Raw genomic sequence first — 21520 nt, 5'->3', positions numbered from 1 at the left:
AAACAACAGCACAAGAATCCATGCAAACTCATATGGTCCATTTTTCATTAAATCTTTATTATAAAAATATAAAACACAGAAATTTAGTCAAACATTTCTGTAACCCCTACAAGGAAACGTTCGCTCACCCCCCTTTTTAGGAATCAGTGTATACACACACATGGTACACAGCCTTTTGCCAGCTTCCTTTTTAATGCACTCTGGATCGACATGACCAAGTGTTTCTGTGTTAAGCAGACAGTATATTTACACAAACATGAACCACAAAAAAATACAGATACAGAGATGCCAAGGCCGTAGAGAGAGAACCTTGCGAAACCAGGTGAGGGAGATTTGGTAGAGGGAAACAACTCAAGACTGACAACCAGAGTAGTGTGTCAATGAACGCTAAACATACAGAGGAACCTTCCCAGTATTCTTACTAAAGGATGGATCTACATGAAGACTACATACTATCTGGCTTCCTGGACCATCAGGCTACACTCACTGAGCCCACCATTCTCTCAACGCTAAACCAGCTCTACTTCTAACTGCCCGTGGAGAACAAGAACAGTGTTGCTGATGTGGAACGTTCAGGCTTTAGTGATATCTCTGTGGCGTAGTGGTCCTCTCAGACTACTGAGGAGCTACTGAGGATCTGCCTATGGATTGTGTTTCAAGCTCAGTGTCAACAGAAGCTCAGCAGTGGGGAAACACGATGAGACTGATGCACTTCCTCTACCTTCTCTCCTTTTGAAATGGCCGCAAATGTCGAATTCGGCATTGTTTGATGTTTTATCATTTTCTGTTCTACATTGTTGAATGATATAAAGAACGCTGACATGTTTGTTATTTCTATAAATATAGTGGCTGAAATAATTGCATTTCATGTAAGAAGTGCCTTGTGGAGGAGGCAAGATTTAGATTTCATGAGTTCCTCACATTATAATAGATTACATGAATAACAAATTGACTAAATAACTATATTTTTGTGGATTTCTTTCTAAAACTGTCACGTCAGGGCTGTTACTCTATTCTTTTCAACACCAACTTGGCATGGCCTTTTCTGAACATAATGGAAAAGTAGGCAGAGCTGAGAGACTGGGCAAAGACTTCTCACTCCTGCTGAGGCATCTCTGTTTCTAACGGAATGGACTGAAGATACTGAACTGGAAAACTCAACAAAAGTAGAAGAGTTTAGTGACAATAGTGTTATTTTCATCAGTTTCATCTGAAATAGTTAAATACTTTAAAAATGTAATATACATTTATGAAAACACTTTTTTGTCTGAAACCTCTGCTTTAAACTCTGATGCAGTGAAAAAAGTTACTTCCCTCGAGAGAACCAAAAGGGGAACTGTGATTGGGCAAAAGTACCATCTTTAAAAATCTGCTGAAGGCGGACCTAACACAGAACTAACATTTAAATCAATGCTTTACAAACACAATTTGGGATTCTGGTCCTTCATGACAGCCAAACAGGGTAGTAATGGTAATACAGTTTTGGCCAGATACATAGATATATATTTGGCTATTGTAGTAGGATAGTTTATTTTGTTTGTAGTATTTGCATGGATATTGTTTGATTCGACAAACACGGATAAATAAATGTACTACAGAGGTTTCAGTCGAGTCAACTGTTCATTGTTTTGTAGCTTATATCATATACAGCAAAAAAAATTAAATAAACTTGCATCAATTTCTCTGCGAAAGATTAAGAATTCCCTGTGCTTGAGCTGTAAGGGTCATTCTTAGTCGTGGTTACGGAGAAAATATAGCTATACTCAATCAATTCATTGTCCGATATTAGCAATGCATTCATATAGTGTGATCTGCTAAATGACTAAAATGTATATGCTATTTAATACAACCAAGAATGAACTTTACAGTGTAAGCAGTCAGGGAGGCAAAGATTGCATCATTCATATAAATAGACATGTTAACAGTATAAACTGTGAACATATACATATACACTTTCATGTGATTCAAAATCATTGTTAAATACCAATAAAATACCTTTGTGTGACTGGAGCAAGGGGTATTGCTTTTCAGAGGTCATACCTCGTGTTGGCATTGCCCTCGTACTGGTGACAATGTGTCTGGTTACTGTGCATAACTTGTGTTGAGGATAACATTATGCTGCAGGAGCTTTGTTGATACTGTCTGCACCCCACACTTAAAATTAGGGTAATTTTCAACCATTATGTATTGCTTGAAACTTCAGTTCTGAAAAGCCATCACACCCATATAAGCCTTACGATAGTTTGAAAAGGTCTCGTTTTTTAGAGGGCCATTGTTATTGCATTCTGAAGAAAGTTGACTCTGGGATCGGGTCTAATTTTTGCTCGTTGATAGCTAGGGAAATGTAGGAAAAGGAAGGTGGGAGAAACTGAAATATACAGCATGAAACAAAAAAGGTATTGTTTACATCAGAAGTGCTACTATTGTATATTTCGTCAGAGGGCGTGGGAGTGGTCGCTTGGGGCCAGTACTGTACGTTTGAAGAGTTCTGTAATACTCTATTGTTGACGAGGGGCGTGGTGGCGTTGTGGAGTTTGGGAAAGGTGTAGAAGAGTGAGAGGACGAGGAAAAGAAACTCAAGAAAGTTGCGATGGTTTGGGGGTTGGTTGTAGTTTACGCTCAGGGGTCGGTGGAGTTGATGGTGGTTTTGTCACGGCCGGCCATCCCCCGGTACCAGCTGCAGTAGCCCTCTTTCTGCTGGATACAGGCGTAGTGCCGTGACTGGTAGCCGGGGTAGCCAAAGTGGGACAGCATGTCCGTCCACAGGCACTCGTTCTTTGAGGTCACAAAGCAGGGCAGGTTGTGGCAGGGCTTAATCTACAGAGAGAAGAAGCGAAACTACAGATGTAGACGTAAAGCAGGAAAATAAAATGTAATAATGCTACAGCATACTGGTGAAGGCTCACTGTGTGTTTACAGTTCGACTTGAATAAAGTTCAATTGTATCCTTTTTGATTAACAAGAATTCTGATTTAGGATATGTGACAGATATACGAATTTCATTTTCTGTGAATTGTTTTTGAATATTGACCAATTCAAAACACAGTGAGTCTACATCCAGCAGTAAATGAACAAGGCCAAGACAGAATTAGCATTTCAGGACAGGCTGAAGCAATGCATAATCTTGTACAAAATACTTAATTTGTGGTGAATAAGATGTTGAATAGGAGAAAAGGGAAGTGATTTAAATCTAAATCCCTCCAGATAATTGGGTTGAATCAGCAAAGGGTGAGTGAGTCAAGTTCTTTTTGTAGTTTATGTAATTCATTACATTTACAATTTAGAAACTCGTTAATGCATTTTATACTCATTGCTCTACAGGATGAATGAATGAATGGTTTCAATTCAAATGTACTTTCCTGTAGATAAGCCAGTGGAGTTCAAAGATGAATCTAATTGCTAGCCTCTGAAATGAAAGTCCACTACCTAGTTTGTAGTTTTCCCATAGGGAATAGAGAAGAAAGCCAAAGGCACAGAAATCTGTATTGAACTGCAATGGCGTCAACATCCTTTAAACTTCTCATTTCCTTCTCACATACAGTGCCTTCGGAAAGTATTCAGACCCCTCGACTTTTTCCACATTTTGTTACGTTACAGCCGTAGTCTAAAATTTATTAAATAAATAAAAATCCTCATCAATCTACACACAATACCCCATATTGACAAAGCGAAAACAGGCCAAACTTAGCAATCGGGGGAGAAGGGCCTTGGTCAGGGAGGTGACCAAGAACCCAATGGTCATTCTGACAGAGCTCCAGAGTTCCTCTGTGGAGATGGGAGAACCTTCCAGAAGGACAGCCATCTTTGCAGCACTCCACCAATCAGACCTTTGTGGTAGAGTGGCCAGATGGAAGCCACTCCTCAGTTAAAAGCACATGACAGCCCGCTTGGAGTTTGCCAAAAGGCAAGAAACAAGATTCTCTGTTCTGATGAAACCAAGATTTTAACTCTTTGGCCTGAATGCCAAGCGTCATGTCTGGAGGAAACCTGGCACCATCCCTACGGTGAACCATGGTCAAATCAAATCAAATCATTCTATTTGCCACATGCGCCGAATACAACCGGTGTAGACCTTACAGTGAAATGCTTACTTACAAGCCCTTAACCAACAATGCAGTTTTTTAAGAATATGAAAAGTGTTAAGTAAAAAATAGGTAAGTAAAAAATAGCAAATAATTAAAGAGCAGCAGTAAAATCAAATGACAGTAGGGAGGCTATATTCAGGAGGTACCGGTACAGAGTCAATGTGCGGGGGCACCGGTTATTCGAGGTAATTGAGGTAATATGTACGTGGGTAGAGTTAAAGTGAATATGCATAAATAATAAACAGAGTAGCACCATCGTAAAAGAGGGGGTTGGGGTGGGGGGGGGGCAATGCAAATAGTCTGGGTAGCCATGATTAGCTGTTCAGGAGTCTTAGGACTTGGGGGTAGAAGCTGTTAAGAAGCCTTTTGGACCTAGACTTGGCGCTCCGGTACCGCTTGCCATGCGGTAGCAGAGAGAACAGTCTATGACTAGGGTGGCTGGAGTCTTTGACAATTTTTAGGGCCTTCCTCTGACACCGCCTGGTATAGAGGTCCTGAATGGCAGGAAGCTTGGACCCAGTGATGTACTGGGCCGTACGCACTACCCTCTGTAGTGCCTTGCGGTCGGAGGCCGAGCAGTTGCCATACCAGGCGGTGATGCAACCAGTCAGGATACTCTTTGGTGCAGCTGTAGAACTTTTTGAGGATCTGAAGACCCATGCCAAATCTTATCAATCTCCTGAGGGGGAATAGGCTTTGTCGTGCCCTCTTCACGACTGTCTTGGTGTGTTTGGACCATGATAGTTTGTTGGTGATGTGGACACCAAGGAACTTGAAGCTCTCAACCTGTTCCACTACAGCCCCGTCGATGAGAATGGGGGCGTGCTCAGTCCTCTTTTTTTTCCCTGTAGTCCACAATCATCTCCTATGTCTTGATCACGTTGAGGGAGAGGTTGTTATCCTGGCACCACACGGCCAGGTCTCTGACCTTCTCCCTATAGGCTTCTCATCGTTGTCGGTGATCAGGCCTACCACTGTTGTGTCATCTGCAAACTTAATGATGGTGTTGGAGTCATGCCTGGGTGAACAGGGAGTACAGGATGCAGTCATGGGCGAACAGGGAGTACAGGATGGGACTGAGCACGCACCCCTGAGGGGCCCCCATGTTGAGGATCAGCATGGCAGATGTGTTGTTACCTACCCTTACCACCTGGGGGCGGCCTGTCAGGAAGTCCAGGATCCAGAGGGAGGTGTTTAGTCCCAGGGTCCTTAGCTTAGTGATGCGCTTTGAGGGCACTATGGTGTTGAACGCTGAGCTGTAGTCAATGAATAGCATTCTCACGTAGGTGTTCCTCTTGTCCAGGTGGGAAAGGGCAGTGTGGAGTGCAATAGAGATTGCATCATCTGTGGATCTGTTGGGGCGGTATGCAAATTGGAGTGGGATAATGGTGTTGTGAGCCATGACCAGCCTTTCAAAGCACTTCATGGCTACAGACGTGAGTGCTACGGGTCGGTAGTCATTTAGGCAGGGTATCTTAGTGTTCTTAGGCACAGGGACTATGGTGGTCTGCTTGAAACATGTTGGTATTACAGACTCAGTCAGGGACATGTTGAAAATGTTAGTGAAGACACTTGCCAGTTGGTCACCGCATGCTCGGCGTACACGTCCTGGTATTCCGTCTGGCCCTGCGGCCTTGTGATTGTTGACCTGCTTAAAAGTCTTATTCACTTCGGCTACGGAGAGCGTGATCACATAGTCATCCGGAACAGCTGATGCTCTCATGCATGCTTCAGTGTTGCTTGCCTCGAAGCGAGCATAGAAGTGATTTAGCTCGTCTGGTAGGCTTGTCTCACTGGGCAGCTCGCGGCTGTGCTTCCCTTTGTAGTCTGTAATCGTTTTCGAGCCCTGCTACACATCCGACGAGCATCAGAGCAGGTGTAGTACGATACAATCTTAGTCCTGTATTGACTCTTTGCCTGTTTGATGGTTCGTCGGAGGGCATAGCGGGATTTCTTATAAGCGTCCGGGTTAGAGTCCCGCTCCTTGAAAGAGGCAGCTCTACCCTTTAGCTCAGTGCGGATGTTGCCTGTAATCCATGGCTTCTGGTTGGGGTATGTACGTACAGTCACTGTGGGGAAGACGTCATCGATGCACTTATTGATGAAGCCAGTAACTGATGTGGTGTACTCCTCAATGCTATCGGAAGAATCCCGGAACATATTCCAGTCTGTGCTAGCTAAACAGTCCTGTAGCTTAGCATCTGCGTCATCTGACCACTTCCTTATTAACCAAGTCACTGGTGCTTGTTGGTGGCAGCATCATGCTGTTGGGATGTTTTTCAGCGGCAGGGACTGGGAGACTAGTCAAGATCAAGGGAAAGATGAACGGAGCAAGTACAGCGAGATTCTTGATGAAAACCTGCTCAGGACCTCAGACTGGGGTGAAGGTTCACCTTCCAACAGGACAACGACCCTAAGCACACAGCCAAGACAATGCAGGAGTGTCTTCGGGACATCTCTGAATGTCCTTGAGTGGCCCAGCCAGAGCCTGGACTTGAACCCGATCTAACATCTCTGGAGAGACCTGAAAATAGCTGTGCTGCGACGCTCCCCATCCAACCTGACAGAGCTTGAGAGGATATGCAGAGAAGAATGGGAGAAACTCCCTAAATACAGTTGTACCAAACTTGTAGTGTCATACCCAAGAAGACTCGAGGCTGTAATCTGAGCTCCTGAGTGGCGCAGTGGTCTAAGGCACTGCATCGCAGTGCTAACTGTGCTACTAGAGATCCTGGTTCGAATCCAGGCTCTGTCGCAGCCGGCCGCGACCGGGAGACTCATGGGCGGCGCACAATTGGCCCAGCGTCGTCCAGGGTAGGGGAGGGAATGGCCGGCAGGGATGTAGCTCAGTTGATAGAGCATGGCGTTTGCAACGCCAGGGTTGTGGGTTCGTTTCCCATGGGGGGCCAGTATAAAAAAAAAAAAAATGTATTCACTAACTGTAAGTCGCTCTGGATAAGAGCGTCTGCTAAATGACTAAAATGTAAATGTAAAATGTAATCGCTGCCAAAGGTGCTTCAACAAAGTACTTAGTAAAGGGTCTAAATACTTATGTAAATGTAATATTTCAGTTTTTTGTTTTTAATACATTTGCAAAAATGTCTAAAAACCTGTTTTTTCTTTGTCATTATGGGGTATTGTGTGTAGATTGATGAGAGGAAAAAACTATGTAATCAATTTTAGAATAAGGCTGTAACGTAACAAAGTGGAAAAAGTCAAGGGGTCTGAATACTTTCTGAATGCACTGTATAGCTTGCCAAATGTATTTTTAAAGGTGAGAAATTAGAAACTGAGAAACTAACTGACAAATACTCTGTGTTTTAGAGAAATCCAAAGAGGTGTTTCAGTAAAAGCTGTGTGTACAGTAATGACAGAGCCAGAGGAATCAACAGCAGAGAGCTTGAGGAATTCTTTATGGTCCATATGGTGCAAGCATTTTCAACTAAGTTTAACTTGTTCTGGTGTTCATGGTGCTATGTAATGGACAGTTAGCTTTTTAATAATTTACTGATGCCAATGTTTTTTTTTGTGTCTTCACTGCCTCTGTCTGTTGACTTGTCTTCTCAGACAGTAAGCATGCTGCTCCATAGGGGTTCACACAATACGGTGTTGTGTAGCAGCAGCCTATTGCTGCAAACACATTTGTGTGTGTGAAATTTTTTCAGATTAAAGCATACATTTGAGCTGAAATGGGCAATAAACTAAAAGAAAAAGGCTACTACCATGGCGAGTTCTGTCCAAGTCTGTTTTTCATTCCTGATGCTGACTTGCCATGTTTGGTCACAGTCATACATTCACCTCCACTGTTCTGCGTTGGCCTCTAAGACTCACTGTATGCCTAATGTGTCTTAACATTACAACCCTATAAGCAGTTTGAAAGGCGTTGGCCAGCATTTGGACTGCGTAGCTACTCCTGTCTCCTGTCTGGCAATGCACTTATTGCTGTTGATGGTGCCGGTGATGGGCAGACCAGATGGTGTGTCTTGAGCCATGCAGTACAGTAGGATATTTATGAGCCTGGACTGGAGCTTCACGGGAGCAGGTCCCGCATAAAGGGGGTCCGACCGAGCGCGGAATTCAGGGTTTGGAATAACAGGGAAAGTGATTCCAGTGTAGTTAAATTATTTAATAACTCCCAAAGATCATTATAAATCTCTATTTTCTCTCCCCCCTCGTCTTTCCCTCTGTCTCTTCAGTTAAATTCATGGCTGTATATTATCCGTTATGATGCCTAAATGGAAAGGGGACACTTATATTCCTGACAGCTAAAACTATACATTATATTATTCAGCCACTATCAGGAATTTAAAAGTATGTCCCTACAAGCATAAAAGTTACAATTACATAATCACAATGATTTGGTATATATTTTGATTGTCGTTCTTTTATTGTGCTACACTTAAAAATAGAGGAAAAAGTTCTAAATGGTCTGGAAATGATTTCATAATTGGTTGCAGTTCATCAGCATAATCTAGTTGACCCAATATATGCAAGGCCACTAAAGTCATTATGGTCATAAAATGAACACATTATCCCCCCCTATTCTATAGGCAATATCCGATATCTAATAACATATGAAGTGCCTTGTGTCTTTGAAGAGGAGCAACCCCTTTTCTGTGGTAAAAAGAAGCAGAGAGATGGGAGATGCTCAGAGCAGGATGGTATGCTTTGCAGTAAGCAGGGTGTTCTGGTTCTGCCTGCCTTTGCCCTTCCCCTTGCCTCTGCCCCGGCCCCTGCCCCTCTTTCTGGCTCCTACTCCTCCATCTTGGCTCTGCTGCTGTTGGGTTGCTTTAGCTTCCTTATCCATATCCACTTTATCCATATTCTCCCCGGGAGCGCAGTTGTTGCCACTCACCCTGCAGTTGCAGCCCAGCTGGTAGCGGTGGTTGATGCCCTTCTTCTGGGCCAGCGAGAGGCGCTCCCATGGCTGGTTGAAATTGCACAGCCCGGTGTAGACCTTGCCGTCGAACACGCGGCCTGAAGGGGGAGAGAGGCTTGGTTACAGATCAGCTTTTGTTATGCATTACATATGGGCCCTGTGTAGCTCAGTTGGTAGAGCATGGCGCTTGCAACGCCAGGGTTGTGGGTTCGATATATATATGTATGCACTCACTAACTGTAAGTCGCTCTGGATAAGAGCGTCTGCTAAATGACTAAAATGTAATAATTCGTGAATTATTTCATGACTTACAAAACATTCATTACAATGGTTTGTTGGTTTCCCCAAAAAACTGAAGACTGAAAAACAATGGCATGTCATATTCCCAATGCCATGGGAAAGTGTCAGATGTCCAAAGAGTCAGATGTCATCCCTAGCATATTTTTGGCTAATTGTATAATTGCCATACCTCGCCTAGCATAAATACAACAGTCAAGCAAACGGTCCAAAGCTTTTTAACTATGGTAAGATAATATTGTACAGTAGGTCCCATATTAAACCAACACCCCTATTTCAGAATTTCCAAAAGGTTGTCTAACATCTATTTTTAGGTTGTTCACAGCTTACCAACGATGTCTGGATGACAACCTCTGCTGCAAACAGGTTCACCCTACACTGTAGCCCGCCAGCTAGCACTCAAACAACATGGTTGTTTGTAACAGTGCTACACTGTTCTGTCGTCATCACACACTGAGCTGAAAGCTCACAAACACACAACTCTTAGACCGACTTCCATATGGCTTATTGGCATCTCTGGCAAAGTTATTAGACAATGGTGAGAGCGGCATTAGCCTGTTCCTAATTTGTAGTTGGTATAGTAGTTGGTAAGACAGCACAAGCAGATCTGGGACCAGGCTAGTGCAGCACCCCTCTTCATAGCTAATCAGGCGGCCGTGCACTCACTCTGGGTTGATCAAAGCCCAACCTGTGGAGCTGATCTATCAGGCCTTGGCGTATTTAACATGCCTGTAATTGAGTCCTGATACAGTATGGCCCAGGGACCCAAGACCCAATTATAGACTCACTTTCCAAACCAGAGCTAGAGCTGTTGCCTGGCCTGGCCTGGATGACTGTGATGTCATCATCACCCAGCCACAATAAACACACACTTGTGTTGCCGGGGTGATTTCCTTCCTTATGTTTCATTGGCTTCGTAGGGCATGTTTACAGGTTTGGGACGTAGTGGTGGGAACATACAACACACAGCTAAAAAGTATGACGGCCTTATGTCTCACTAAACTGCTCTCCGACTTAGCAACTCATTGGCTCAGAGACAGTTTCTATCTACAAGCCATCACTGCCAAACACTTGAATTGGGCTGACCACTTGCGCTGACTCTGCACCTTAGCACACATGCGCTCACGCACACACCCACACTGACATACACTCATCCACACACACGTATACATTTATACTACACACACATCACAAATATGTGTGTGTAGCATGCAAGGAAGCATTTCGTTGGACGGTGTATGCCATGTGTATCCTGTACATACAACTAATAAATAGAAGTTGAACTTGCCTGCCTGCACTGGAAACGCCAGAACTTCTCGCTAGAACTGTTAATTATAAGAGACGAGGAGGGAAACGTTTTCTGCTGAGAAGGAAATGCTTCAAAAAAGAAGTGCCCCCCTGCCTCTCTTTCGTCTCTCACAGACAGGAGGTTATAAATAGTGGGAAAGTTTGTGTCACAGAGCAGTCAAGAAGTCTTCAGGGAGGAGGGAAGGGGGAGGAGGGGGTTGCATTTAAACAAAACTAAAACTGGGGCTGCCGTTAGCAACGCCGCCATTGTGGTGGGAAGTGTTGCAGAGGGGGAGTTAGGGAAACAGGCCTGGGAGAACAAGCTGGAGTCAACGCCACTGATGTGCTTGCTTGCCTCGCTAATTTGTTTTTGGTCATGTGCTTCTGAGGCAGCTCCTGAGGCTGTTTTTATTGCTTATTAATAGCTCTGAATGGAAAGACATATTGTTTCTGGCACCACCATGACAACTGTGCAGCCCGCCAAGTACATTAGATAGCCGCTTTTCAGATCAGTGGTACTGTATGGTAGACTAGTGACTCACCTGTGATCAGGTACTGGTACTTGTTTATGTCGAACTTGACTCCACACAAACTCTCAGAGGCATCTGTGTAGATGTGCTGAACGTGCTGCATCTGCATTTTGTTGAATCCTTTGTACATCTGCAAAACAGACCACGACAAACGGTGTGTTAAACCGATTATAATCTGGAACGAATATCACACACCTCTGACACTTGTTCTTGCTTTTGACGCTTTTGACGCAACTGGAATTATTGAGTTGTTCTCGAAGTTGTCAGGAATCCACAACAATAAACAAACACAGTATAACGAGATGATATCGCTTCCAAGAATTCAGTGTAGTAGAGGAAAAGGCCACTGATGCTATCATTAACCACATGAAAACTAACATAATTACAGGACATAATGAAGATGTGACTTTGGGGTTGAACCGTGGGTCCGCCCATTGAGTTCAGGTGCGCGGAACACAAACGCTGCCGGACAAAGTAAATGTTTGCCCTGGGATTTGTTGTTTATTCCGTTGTGATTTATTTGTCTAGGAACAACAGGAAATCCCTGTTTAGACGCGGCTATTCTTGGAAATAACAGGACAAACTGTGAAAGAGGCGAGCCACTGGGACCTAAAACGGGGGATTTCTGGAAAATGTTTCTAGGGGGTTTTCCAGAGTGCGGTTATTCTCTTCAAGGTATGGGCCAGATTACGTAAGACTCGGGCTGAATGATGCGATGATGGCTTACCTTCATCTGTTTGACCGTGTAGCGCATGGTTCCAAAAGGCCCATCCTTCAGTAACTTCTTGCCCACCACTTTGGCACGGATCACTGTAGACAGAGGACACAAGCACAGAATTCATCAATTATGCGATGGACAAAGATTGTAGAGCCTCTAGCTGACAAATCCAGCATATTGGATGATTCCGAATTCAGGTCACATCAGAGCAAGTCATGTCCCCATCTCCGTCCCTGACGTCTGGAGCCAGGCTGACGTGTTTGTGTGAGCATCAAAAGAGAAGCCTAAATAGTAGGTCCAATATGTGTTCAACATCCCAACACATCACCCTAACAGATGCTTTAGCTAGAAGTATGGTGATATCAACTCCCGATTTAAGACCCTAGAATGCATTGGGCTGTGCATTGCTTTTCCAAAGGATCATTAAAATCCCAGCCCCTAGAGGAGAGACCCAGTTTATAATCTATTTATTTGTTTTTCTGGATTGCTTCTGCTTGCCAAACAAGTCCAATGGAAGACTAGAAGCTAGCATTTGAATTTGACTCAGAGGCCAAAGCAGTTCTTCAGACCTTTTTTACTACCTCCCTCCAGCCTTATCCCTGTATCATAAAACCATTTATCTCCACTGTTTAAACAACCTCCTTTCTTTAAATTCAGCACAGGGTGAAAAAAGATCTTATCAGTGCTGCTCACCCTCATGTAAACAGCGGCTAGGTGAAACAGTTCAGCTGTGGAATCGCCTTTTTTGCTTTCACTCCTTTTAAAGTAAGTGGGTCCATTGTGTGGGGGATCGGCTTATGAGCTAAGCCTAATTTAGGCCTGTGAATAGGGTCCCCAGAGTACCTGTATCAGAGCTCTGGGCCCCCCCGGGGGAGAAGGGGTAGTCGACATGCAGGCGCAGTCGACTCGAGTCAAATTCACCTGCTACCCGCAGCCTGACAGCCACAGACATAACTAACGGTGGGGATGTTTGTCTTTCCTCTCCGGAATTTCCTTCCCACATTCCTTTGAGGCTCACATTCTCCAGCCGGGGGGGAAATAAAGGGAAGCGCGTCTCACTCCTCTAGACAGAGTGAAGAAGGGATGTACTGTAACATCTCCTCTTATAGCGTCATAGTCTGTATTTAAGTCCCAGACACACATAAATGGGCAGCAAAGGGAGTCTAAAGGAAAAGCAGTAATCATGTTGGCTTATGAATAGAAAAGACTCACATGCTCACATTTTCACCTTCCAGTTTAGAATGACATGACTCTCTAATAGAGTATCTGCCATCCAATTGATAGAGAATCACACATCCATCTATAAAGGACATCTGCTCTATTAATCTGTCAATTCGCATATTATGAGCCTCAAAGCATTGTTACCTAACCAGTCTCTGCTATGCAGAATCAAATGAATGCTACTTTCACTGATGTAATTGTATGGAGCATAGGCACTATTACTGTGGCATGTGAAGATATGAAACATATGATACTCTGATCCCTCCTTATGTAATGTGATGCACTGCTCCCTCATAATGCTCTGATCCCTCAAACTATTTTCAGAAGCCAGTAGCCCAAAACCTGCCTTCCCCTTAAAACCTAAACTCCATTGCAAAGACAGCTTTCCCCACCCAAAATGATAAGACTCCAATTCCAAAGAGCTTTGCATTGAACCTTCAAAATGTTATTAGGCGTAGGAGTCATATCGCTGAACAAGAGCGCAACAGTAACACCAAATGCCCTTTGAGGCGGGATACGCTCGCCACTGGGCGGGCAGCCACTAATTTGATGGTGCCGATGTCATTGCCTGGCGGAATGTGTGAAAGGCCGCAGCTGCTGGTGAGACAGAGGATTTGTGTTATTCCCTACAGCGACCCTTTGACCTCCAAGGGAAGGGCCCTAAGTAGAACTCAGAATGATAGCTATATTTACCACTGACCACAGTTCTCTTTCAATATGCCTCTTCAGGCTAGGTCTGGGCCCCCGCGTCAGAAATGACCAAATTGTCTCCTCTCTCTCTCTCTCTCTCTCTCTCTCTCTCTCTCTCTCTCTCTCTCTCTCTCTCTCTCTCTCTCTCTCTCTCTCTCTCTCTCTCTCTCTCTCTCTCTCTCTCTCTCTCTCTCTCTCTCTCTCTCTCTCTCTCTCTCTCTCTCTCTCTCTCTCTCTCTCTCTCTCTCTCTCTCTCTCTCTCTCTCTCTCTCTCTCTCTCTCTCTCTCTCTCTCTCTCTCTCTCTCTCTCTCTCTCTCTCTCTCTCTCTCTCTCTCTCTCTCTCTCTCTCTCTCTCTCTCTCTCTCTCTCTCTCTCTCTCTCCTCTCTCTCTCTCTCTCTCTCTCTCTCTCTCTCTCTCTCAACACACAACACACACACACACACACACACACACACACACATATAAGTAGCAATTACAGGCGAGTGCTATTCTCCTGTTTCTGCCACATACATATTCATGTTTTGCAGTGGATTTGACATACACTCCCATTGGAAAGTAGGTGGATTGGGTATGACAGAGAAAGTAATTGAATTCATTTAGCACAGTATCTCTTCTCCTGAAGCATGGGATTACTAATCTATGCATTCAAATGCTAGTCGCAACACAAGTGAGAATGTAATTCAATCAAGCATTTTAAACCTCCTGCTTTACATTTTGCCTGTGAATCTTGTGAGGCACCTCAGGCTAAATTGTGATTACAGCAAACCGAGTGCATGATTAGGAGAAAGTCACCATGACAAGGTTGACATAGACGGAAGAAGAAGGGAAGGATAGGGGAAAAGTAATGTGGTGGTGTATAACCAGTGTTGTCAACTATATGTGTGTATGATGGTAAGAGAGGGAGAGTGAGACTGATTCTGAACATGATCTGACGTTAGTGGAAAACGATGCCACTTAGTATGACACACTCACTGGGTACTCCACTCAAAAAAGAAACTACTCTCTCTATAAGTACTCTTCCTCTTTTCGAGGTGCCAGAGCTGACCTCGCCTGTAGTGGGATTACACTTGACCTGAATAGAAAAGGAATTTCCCACCAGTTCGCCGAAGACATAGAAGCAATTTAGCCAACATGGGATGTGTAGTTCTGATTTAAAAAGTAATGCACTATATAGGGAAGAGGGTACTATTTCAGGACTGCACTGGTGGTTTGAAGTTGCGTGGTCTGGAGAAAAGGGATGGCTTAGATACTCGATATGCCTGTCTCACAGGGTGTACATGTCAAACATGCAGGGAATCTTGCCCCTTTTGACCTATTTTAACAGGAAGAAACACTGACCTTATGGAATGAAGCTGCTTTGATTGCACCGAGCTGATCCCAGATGACATAAAGTTCCTCATAATAGGGGCCCATCTCCCTCTGCCAGTTGGGAAGAGGATTGGGTAGCATAGTAGAGAATAGGATTGGGTTTTGTATGATTGCAACCTATAGTAACTTAGTTAGCAATAGCTCAAAACTACATGTTTCTCCAAGGTTCTTATCCCAGGCCAAGCCACACTTACCCACAGCAGTAATCTTCTATACTGAATCGGTGCATGGTACAAGAATGTGAAGGTCTGCTCCTGACACCTCAGCTCCTTGGGAACGAGGGCCTTGGCCTTGAAGGGATATTAAACTCCAGGGCCAAAGTGTAGCTAGGGCCGACCGAAACGCTGCATAAAAAGCTTTAGAAAAACAGACTTCCCCTCTCTTCCAATGTGAATGGGCTGTTTCAGTCACCAAGTAAATTGCAGCCCAGTAGGTCTGCTGTGCACAAAAACTCTCTCTCTCTCGCTCGCTCTCTCTCGCTCTCTCAATTCAATTTCAATTTCAATTTATCAAATTCAATTCAATTTAAGAGCTTTATTGGCATGGGAAACATATGTTTACATTGCCAAAGCAAGTGAAATAGATAATAAACAAAAGTGAAATAAACAATTTAAAAAATGAACAGTAAACATTACACTCACAAAAGTTCCAAAAGAATAAAGGCATTTCAAAAGTCATGTTATGTTCAAATAGTTAAAGTACAAAAGGAAGAAAAAAATTAACATAAATATGGGTTGTATTTACAATGGTGTTTGTTCTTCACTGGTCGCCCTTTTCTTGTGGCAACAGGTCACAAATCTTGCTGCTGTGATGGCACACTGTGATATTTCACCCAATAGATATGGGAGTTTATCAAAATTGGGTTTGTTTTCTAATTCTTTGTGGGTCTGTGTAATCTGAGGAAAATCTCTTCTCTTTCTCTCGTAGCCTACGTATGCAGCAAGAAAAAAATGACAGGAAATGGCTATCCGACTGTTGTCTAGAAATGCAAGGAAGGGTTCATTGAGAGAACGTATATCAGCCGACCTAGTTTAACTCCTTACGCTGCCAGCCAAATGCTATATCATAGCCAGCCGCTGCACTGTTTGCTGATTGCAAAGTTACCCTCAGGTTATTTGGAGTTGGTATTTAACATGTTTTTTCCTCTTTGTTGTATTTTTTTGATATGTATCCTCATTTCCTCAATTCAAGATGTCTGTCTGATTCATCTATTAGGGCGGGTGCTGCTGGTGATTACAGAACAGGGCCTATGAAACAACAGGAGCAGGCTTTGAACTCGCCTCTGGCTCTTAAATTAGGATGATTCATGTTCTACCGTGTCGCCTTTGAAGTTGACAGTGGAAATTAGCCTCTCTCCTCACTCAGCGTTACACCTGAGGGGAGCTTAAGGTCACCATTTGCATTTTAATCCACATATAGATATTCACACTGTGTGTAAACCATAGCCATTTGACCATAGTCCTCAAATAAGAGTCAGCCCTAGGGTTCAATGCAATGTTCATTTTAGCAGCTATTTTAGATTTAGTTTTAGTCCTTAAAATACCTTTTAGTCTTAGTCACATTTTTGTCATTTCATCCTTCGTTAGTTTTAGTTATTATCAGTAGACTAAAACTCTGGACAATTTTAGTCTACTTTTAGTCACAGCCCTTTTAGTCACATAATAGTCAGTGCATTTGTTTCTATTAAATAATTAATATTTACGCTACCTCTAACTTCCATCATGTGCACATTCAGATATCCTTGTCCAACTAGGCCTACTATTCCTTCGTATACCTTAGCTGCCAACATTGCGTGGAGGATTGTATCCAATGCCAGCCATAATTATAGGCTGTCAAGGGGGTAAATAAAAGTGGTTTCCTTGATAAGGGGAGAATTTGAGCTTTACAAAAATGCCAGAAATATTACTGTACTCCTAATATTCAACAAATAGCATTTGTTTTTACCATAGGAAAAAAGCAACCGCAACTCGCATTTGCAGACCACAGCGCGAGAGCGGCAACACCGATGAATGAATAACAGCGCACATGGGAAAATAGAGCTTCTGAAATGATCAAAGCAAAAATAGCCTATATGAAAGTAAGAGAGCGAGAGTAAACATTGAGTACGTGTACATGCACACTAATAATTCGATATTAAACTGATTATAGCAGAAGGCTGAGTATGGCATTAGTCATGTAAACACCTTACTCTGTTTATCCTAATCGGCATAAAGTCATAATCGAAGTAGGCATACGCCGATTAAAACACCTGGTTTTCTGAGTAATCTTTCAAATTATTAGGACAGCAAACAGCTTAATCGGCGTTCCAACGGTGTATTTGATCTGCGCATGTGCCAGCACGAGGTAGCGCAAGCTTCCCTCTTATGCGCGAGTGAAGTGAGTTTGGAAAAACGAAGTATGCATCTTATAAATAGTTTTCACGTACAAACGTTATATGTTTGAACTCCGAATCAAATAGTATTCTCAAAAATAACATGGTCACTGTGGTAGAACGTTTATTTTGATTGCCTATTTTCTGCATTTATCGAAAGTTCCATCAGTAGCCTGATTTCAGATGTGTCCATGTAAACAGGATTATTAGGTAAATGGTTCTTCTTGCAAAGCATGTAAACGTTTTAAATTAACTATTATATTAACCTGACTATCCACAATAATCACAATATTGTGTTCATGTAACCGTGGTCAGTGTTTCTAGTTGAGGTTAGTTATAAGTCAAGTGTCCTGGCTTCGCATCAGTTCAAAAAGATTGACGAGTGACTGAAGTGATCGCCTGGAGCTGTGTGGGACAACTCAATCAGACCGTGCAACTGAAAGATATCAATTCTGCCAATGAAAGGATTGCATTAAATATTCTGCATGCATGCATGCATGTTTAGGATTGGACAAAACAGACAGATGAAAATGAGCTTCACGTCAAATGAAATGTCCATTAGTCTCACGGGGGAAGTCTCGTCACATTTCTGTCAACTAAAATGAAAAGTAATTTGTAATAGTTATAGTTTTTTTCCACAGGGCATCTCGTCTCATTATTGTCATAGTTTTAGTCAGGAAAAATAGGTTGTTGACAAGTATTTTTCGTCATAGTTATTGTTGAGGAAATAAACAGACCATTGAAAGTACTGTTCAAATGAAATGGGGGGAAAAAGATGGGGATAAAGTCCTTCATAGTGAATATTTTGTAAGGTATAGATCTGCATACAGTACGTTTTAGGGGTATCTTGACACTAAGGTTTATCAAAGGTGACATTTTCTTTAAACATTCATCAAACGCCAGTGAAGTGATGCATTGCAAGGCCATGTAAAGCTTTTGGACCTGTGTTTCGTCCCAGAAAATGGACTTGCGCTGTTTTGACAAGACTGCAGCACATGTTTGTTTGAACATGCCCAGGGGACACAAATCAGAATATCCATCATAACTCTAGGTGTTGCCAGGAGATAACTGTTATCCTCCACCGTCCAAATACATCATGTTCATGCCAAACTCCATTTACAGTTGGCTTACAACATGAGCTATCGGAATTTAACATGGGAAATCTTGCCCAAAAATGTCATCAGTTGCATAATAATTATGCAATAAAGTCATCATAAGTTTGCATGTTCATGATAACTGCACTAGATTCCTATCATAACAGAAGCCCAACACTATCTTCATTCACTGTCTCTAACTGAAAGCAATAGCCTTCATTATTGCTCAATGAGCAGAAGATGGATATATGGTCAAATTAATTTGGAAAAAGTGTGCATGTTACTCCAATATAATTTTCTCAAGCTTTGTCCATGGCCAATTGTTCCACTGGGAAAAATAACTCTACAGTTGTGTTATCTACATGATGAAATGTGATCCTGGCATGTTTACAGTGTTGTGTTTTATCAGGACTATAGTTCTGTACACGCTACAGGCATTCGTGACGCACTTCTGGCTGAGCCAAGACCTTGGAAATGGAATTTTGTGGAGCTCACAAGTGCTAACTTGCAGCCAGTGAAGCCAGCCCTAGATTCTGGCCCACTAGATTCTGGCCCCTTGCCAATGGGATGAGCCAACTTAGGGGACATGAAAGGCAGGGTGCCACCTGACTGCTTGCGACACTAACATTTGTACATCTTCAACACAATGGAACCAGGTCACCAACTAGCATAAGCATTGCCCCAGTAATTATAGTTAAATAACATGCAATGCTCATCAATGCTGTTAGAAGCTGAGGAAATGTGTGCATAAATACGTTGGTGTTTGACATGAATGGTCAACCTGCCACTTGCATGAGAGAGTATTATTTTTGAACAGTTGCCATATGTTGAAAAGTCAACATCGCTTTCTCTCCTCTGACCTTGTCAGGCTTCAATCATAGACTTGGGATCACTGCAGAAAAAACATGACATCTTAGTAGTGTCCTCAACAAGAGCCCGCCCATGGGGCGGAACAGCTCTGCTGTCCTCTTCTCCTCCTCTCCGGGGCATTGGACCACTCTATGCTACCCTAATGGATGTTTGATGTCTGTTTCTGACAAAGCTATCTGTGTGCGTGTGTGTGTGTAGGGATGACTGGTCGAACACACACACACACACACACACTCTGCCTGCTGCCAGCAGTTCCGTTCCACAATACAAAAGAGCTGCACACAGTTCTCCTAATACTGTATATCCCAGTGGACTCTCTCTTTCACTCTACCTTTTCCCTCCTGCTTTAGACCCCGCAACACTTATTAATGCTCAGGCTTATCAAATAATCCCTTACTCCTTTTCAGGAATGAGTCTCCTGCAGCAACAGCGGCGAGCCAGGACCCACCTGGTCTTAACAAGTGTTATCCAATAACACTGCTCAGGTTGGACTGGCATTCCTCGATAAGAACAGCTGACTTCATGTTATTCTGGCATAGTCTGTGAAGGCACGACCCAGTGGTACAACAAGCTTTACAAAGCCACCCTCCTCAGAGCAGGAGACCAAGGAAATCTCAGCTACAAGTGGGTCCGAGGATCAGCTCCACAAGAAAATATATCTAGAATCAACACAGAAAATACCAGTGCACCTAAGTCAATAACCAAGGCTTTATTATACCAATGCTGACTTCATTTCTCTATATCAAATGCCTGAATGGAATGAATCTGCCCCCTATTGGAAAGTAAAGGTGCTTTCGTAGAAGAGCACAAACACTTTGAAGGGCAATGCTATACCAATAGGAGTAGAATTCACAAATTGATTGCAAGAGCACTTGCTTAACATTCCTAGCCAAGTCCTGGCTCTTACATGTTATGGGAAGCCAGACAGAACAGAAGAGCATCCAAGAGCATTCGGTCAGCAGTAAAACCCTTGGCTGGCTACTGTCTGCCTGTTCTGTTCTGGTTTATTGCTCAGCAAGTGGTAATTTAGCTCTGAAAAACATAATGATCAGTGGGACCTGTTTCCATGGATACCGTTCCCGTTAACTCTTCCCTCTCATCAGAGCAAGGGGAAATAAAGTAAAGCTTCCTCTCTCTTGACTCACTAATTTGAGAGATGACGAATTTATTTAGACTACTCAGAAAGCGTGCTGTTGTAGTAAACCGTTAGCCTACGAGCCATCTGATACTTGCAAACTGGTATATTCTGACATTTTTAAACATTCTGTCTGTTTTAAATGGCGTTTTAGGTGATGGTTACATTTTACGCATAACTTTGTTTGGCAGAGATTTACCCATTACGCATAGGTCCCAGACTGAAAGTTGCATCGCTTTGTATTAACAACAGTTTCTTATTCTATTCTATGTATGCAGAATATCACAAAACCACTGCAAAAATACATTTAAATAGAGAAAATATTTTTGTTGGCATAACATATAGTCTATGTGGCCACAAACCATGCGACTTACCTATGTCAGAGTTGCAGTAAGCATCTTGCGGGTGCGACAGAGCACACGAGCAAGCCTCTGTGAGTTCATGAATCTGAAGGCTGCTGAAAACGAACAGCAAGCTGAGCAGTTGGTGACAGAGGGACTGCATTTTCTAGTGCGTGAAATCTCCCTTGTCTGTTTACTTTACAACAAAAAGTTATGTCGCCGAATAGTTATTCAAAGTCTGTCCCGAGTTGAGCTCTTGTCTGCTTCAGTGCGTATGTCCAGCTCTACTCTCACCGTCAGGGTATTGCCTGTCAATGCGCCTCAGAGCGCGAGACACAAATTACATATAGTGCGGGAGACGCTGGAACGCCACACACTTCGCCAGATTTCGCGGCATAACAGCCAATCACGACTCGAGCCGTCGATGATGTCATCAAGAATAACAGCTGCATGACATATTGGAATTGATTTTACAATGCTTTTCTCTTTTTATTCAAAATATTATTTCCCCCCCCCCCCCCGTTTCACTTTTGTCATCCCTAAAACATTCCAGTCTGAGTCAAAACCGCTGGAAATAGCTAATTGAATGGAAAACCATATGAGCCTGATGTAATGATTCATACATACAAGGA

At 43.1% G+C, this 21520-nt stretch overlaps 2 protein-coding genes across 4 annotated transcripts in view; one reads left to right on the top strand and one right to left on the bottom strand.

Annotated features, from left to right (window-relative positions):
• The window catches only part of LOC121546266 (synapsin-3), a 139137-nt gene that overhangs the window by 68557 nt on the left and 49060 nt on the right, over positions 1 to 21520 (top strand). The window lies entirely within an intron of this gene.
• Positions 37 to 21209, bottom strand: LOC121546267 (metalloproteinase inhibitor 3). Of its 2 annotated transcripts, XM_041857436.1 has the most exons (5): positions 20922 to 21209; positions 11806 to 11888; positions 11091 to 11208; positions 8941 to 9062; positions 37 to 2817 (listed from the first exon to the last, which is right to left on the bottom strand). In XM_041857436.1, the coding sequence occupies exons 1-5, from the start codon at positions 21049 to 21051 to the stop codon at positions 2620 to 2622; spliced, it is 651 nt and encodes a 216-aa protein (XP_041713370.1). In that variant the 5' UTR covers positions 21052 to 21209; the 3' UTR covers positions 37 to 2619. The 2 variants fall into 2 exon arrangements, with proteins under 2 accessions (XP_041713370.1, XP_041713369.1); XM_041857435.1 differs by lacking the exon at positions 37 to 2817 and having other exon boundaries at positions 8625 to 9062.

This window comes from Coregonus clupeaformis, unplaced genomic scaffold (assembly GCF_020615455.1).
Source record: "Coregonus clupeaformis isolate EN_2021a unplaced genomic scaffold, ASM2061545v1 scaf0013, whole genome shotgun sequence".
NCBI classification, from domain to species: domain Eukaryota; kingdom Metazoa; phylum Chordata; class Actinopteri; order Salmoniformes; family Salmonidae; genus Coregonus; species Coregonus clupeaformis.
The sequence above is the reverse complement of the archived record's forward strand: the minus strand, read 5'-3'. Positions and strand labels throughout refer to the sequence as shown.

What these genes read in the sequence shown, in the direction of transcription:
- LOC121546267 (XM_041857435.1), bottom strand. Translation starts at nt 21,051, where the DNA reads ATGCAGTCCCTCTGTCACCAACTGCTCAGCTTGCTGTTCGTTTTCAGC. An exon ending in ACACGGTCAAACAGATGAAG is followed by an intron (nt 11,209 to 11,805) that starts GTAAGCCATCAT and finishes TCTGTTTTGCAG; the next exon opens with ATGTACAAAGGATTCAACAA. An exon ending in GTACCAGTACCTGATCACAG is followed by an intron (nt 9,063 to 11,090) that starts GTGAGTCACTAG and finishes CTCCCCCTTCAG; the next exon opens with GCCGCGTGTTCGACGGCAAG.